A 1396-nucleotide genomic window follows, 5' to 3' on the forward strand; every position below is an offset into this window, starting at 1 on the left:
AAATACAAAGAGAAGCTCTATGTTTTTACCTCCAAAAAAGCTGCCTTGGAATTTGCCTCCTGTCCAGACAGCTTCATTGCAGAGGTTGCAGAAAAAGCCAAGCTCTCCCCTGAACTCATTCAGCTCCTCAAACTCCACCAACAGTTCTCCTGCGTCAGTCCATACTCTGAGGTGAGCAGCCTTCTCTGGGTAATTGGATACTTAAACACACAGATTCCACATTTTGTGCCGTGACACTGTTTAACTGGTGGTTTTGCAGCTGCAGCCAGGAGAGAGTTTACTAGTGAATCCCATCACTAAGTGTGAGAGCGGCACACAGACCGACATCCACCCAGTGGAGACAAACATTGTAAAGTCATATGAGTGGAACGAATGGGAGCTGAGACGAAAAGCTATCAAACGGGTGAGCCTGAATTCACAAGTTGTTTTCTTTGTCATTAGTCACTTGTCTATAGTGCATTAATTTGTATTTCTACTGTTGACCTTGTGATCATCAAGACGAAAAATGAAATAGTTTCATTGTGATCATTTTCCAGAGATGTAAGATCCTGTCAGTGAGTGGACAAAACATTGTGCATTGTGTTGAGGTGTTAAATGCATCAATCTGTTACTTCACTGATCAGGTTGTATAACACCTGAGTCAAAGGCAGTGGCTCATGACCTGGATTATTGAACTATTATTGTTTGTTACATACCTTCTTATTTATGCTTGATTTGTTATTTTTCTACTTTATAGTATTGTTATTTCTTGCTTTTTATCTTCTACCTCGTTTCGTATGCTGCAGTAACAAGTGAATTTCCCTGATGTGGGATCAATAAAGGTTTCTATCTATCTATCTATCTATCTATCTATCTATCTATCTATCTATCTATCTATTTATCTATCTATCTATCTATCTAGATCATTCAATGACACTGTATTAATTAAGTAAAAACTGTAAAATAAAGAACCTTGTTAGTTTAATGACAAATACAAGTCTTTTGTATTTCATAATTCTAGGCTGATCTTCTGACCAAAGCGACACACTCAGCACAGACTGATCTGAGCCACATGAGGCGGGAGAACGTCACGCAGACCTGGCTGCCCAAGGATGCTGCTTGTCAAAGCAAGACAGATGCTGAGAGCAACGTCCCCAAGCCTCAGATCTACCTGGCAGGTCTGAGGGGACAGAAAGATGGACGCATGGTCAAAACAAACCTGACCAGATCTGTGGATGAATAACTAAGGTGTAAAAACAGTTTGTAGCCTAATAAAATAAAAGCTTATAGAACGCATTACATTGTTCTGGTTCATTTTGCTCTTTGTTAGTTGATGAGGACTGGAGGAGTCTGTGCAATCCTACAACTCTCTGTAACTTATTTCCTGTTAGACTTTTACACTGTGCTTTGGTGAGGA

General features: G+C 39.9%; 1 protein-coding gene across 1 annotated transcript; it reads left to right on the top strand.

Annotated features, from left to right (window-relative positions):
- Positions 1-6: 6 nt before the first annotated feature.
- LOC147819737 (cilia- and flagella-associated protein 206-like) lies at positions 7-1268 on the top strand (the record flags this gene model as incomplete). Its single annotated transcript, XM_087171858.1, has 3 exons — positions 7-171; positions 260-403; positions 1001-1268. Coding segments are annotated over 3 exons (531 nt in total), but the record flags the coding sequence as incomplete, so codon positions are not given.
- Positions 1269-1396: the final 128 nt, after the last annotated feature.

This window comes from Seriola lalandi, unplaced genomic scaffold (assembly GCF_002814215.2).
Source record: "Seriola lalandi dorsalis isolate HSWRI2012SDOR001 ecotype SW California unplaced genomic scaffold, Sedor1 jcf7180002049947, whole genome shotgun sequence".
NCBI lineage: Eukaryota > Metazoa > Chordata > Actinopteri > Carangiformes > Carangidae > Seriola > Seriola lalandi.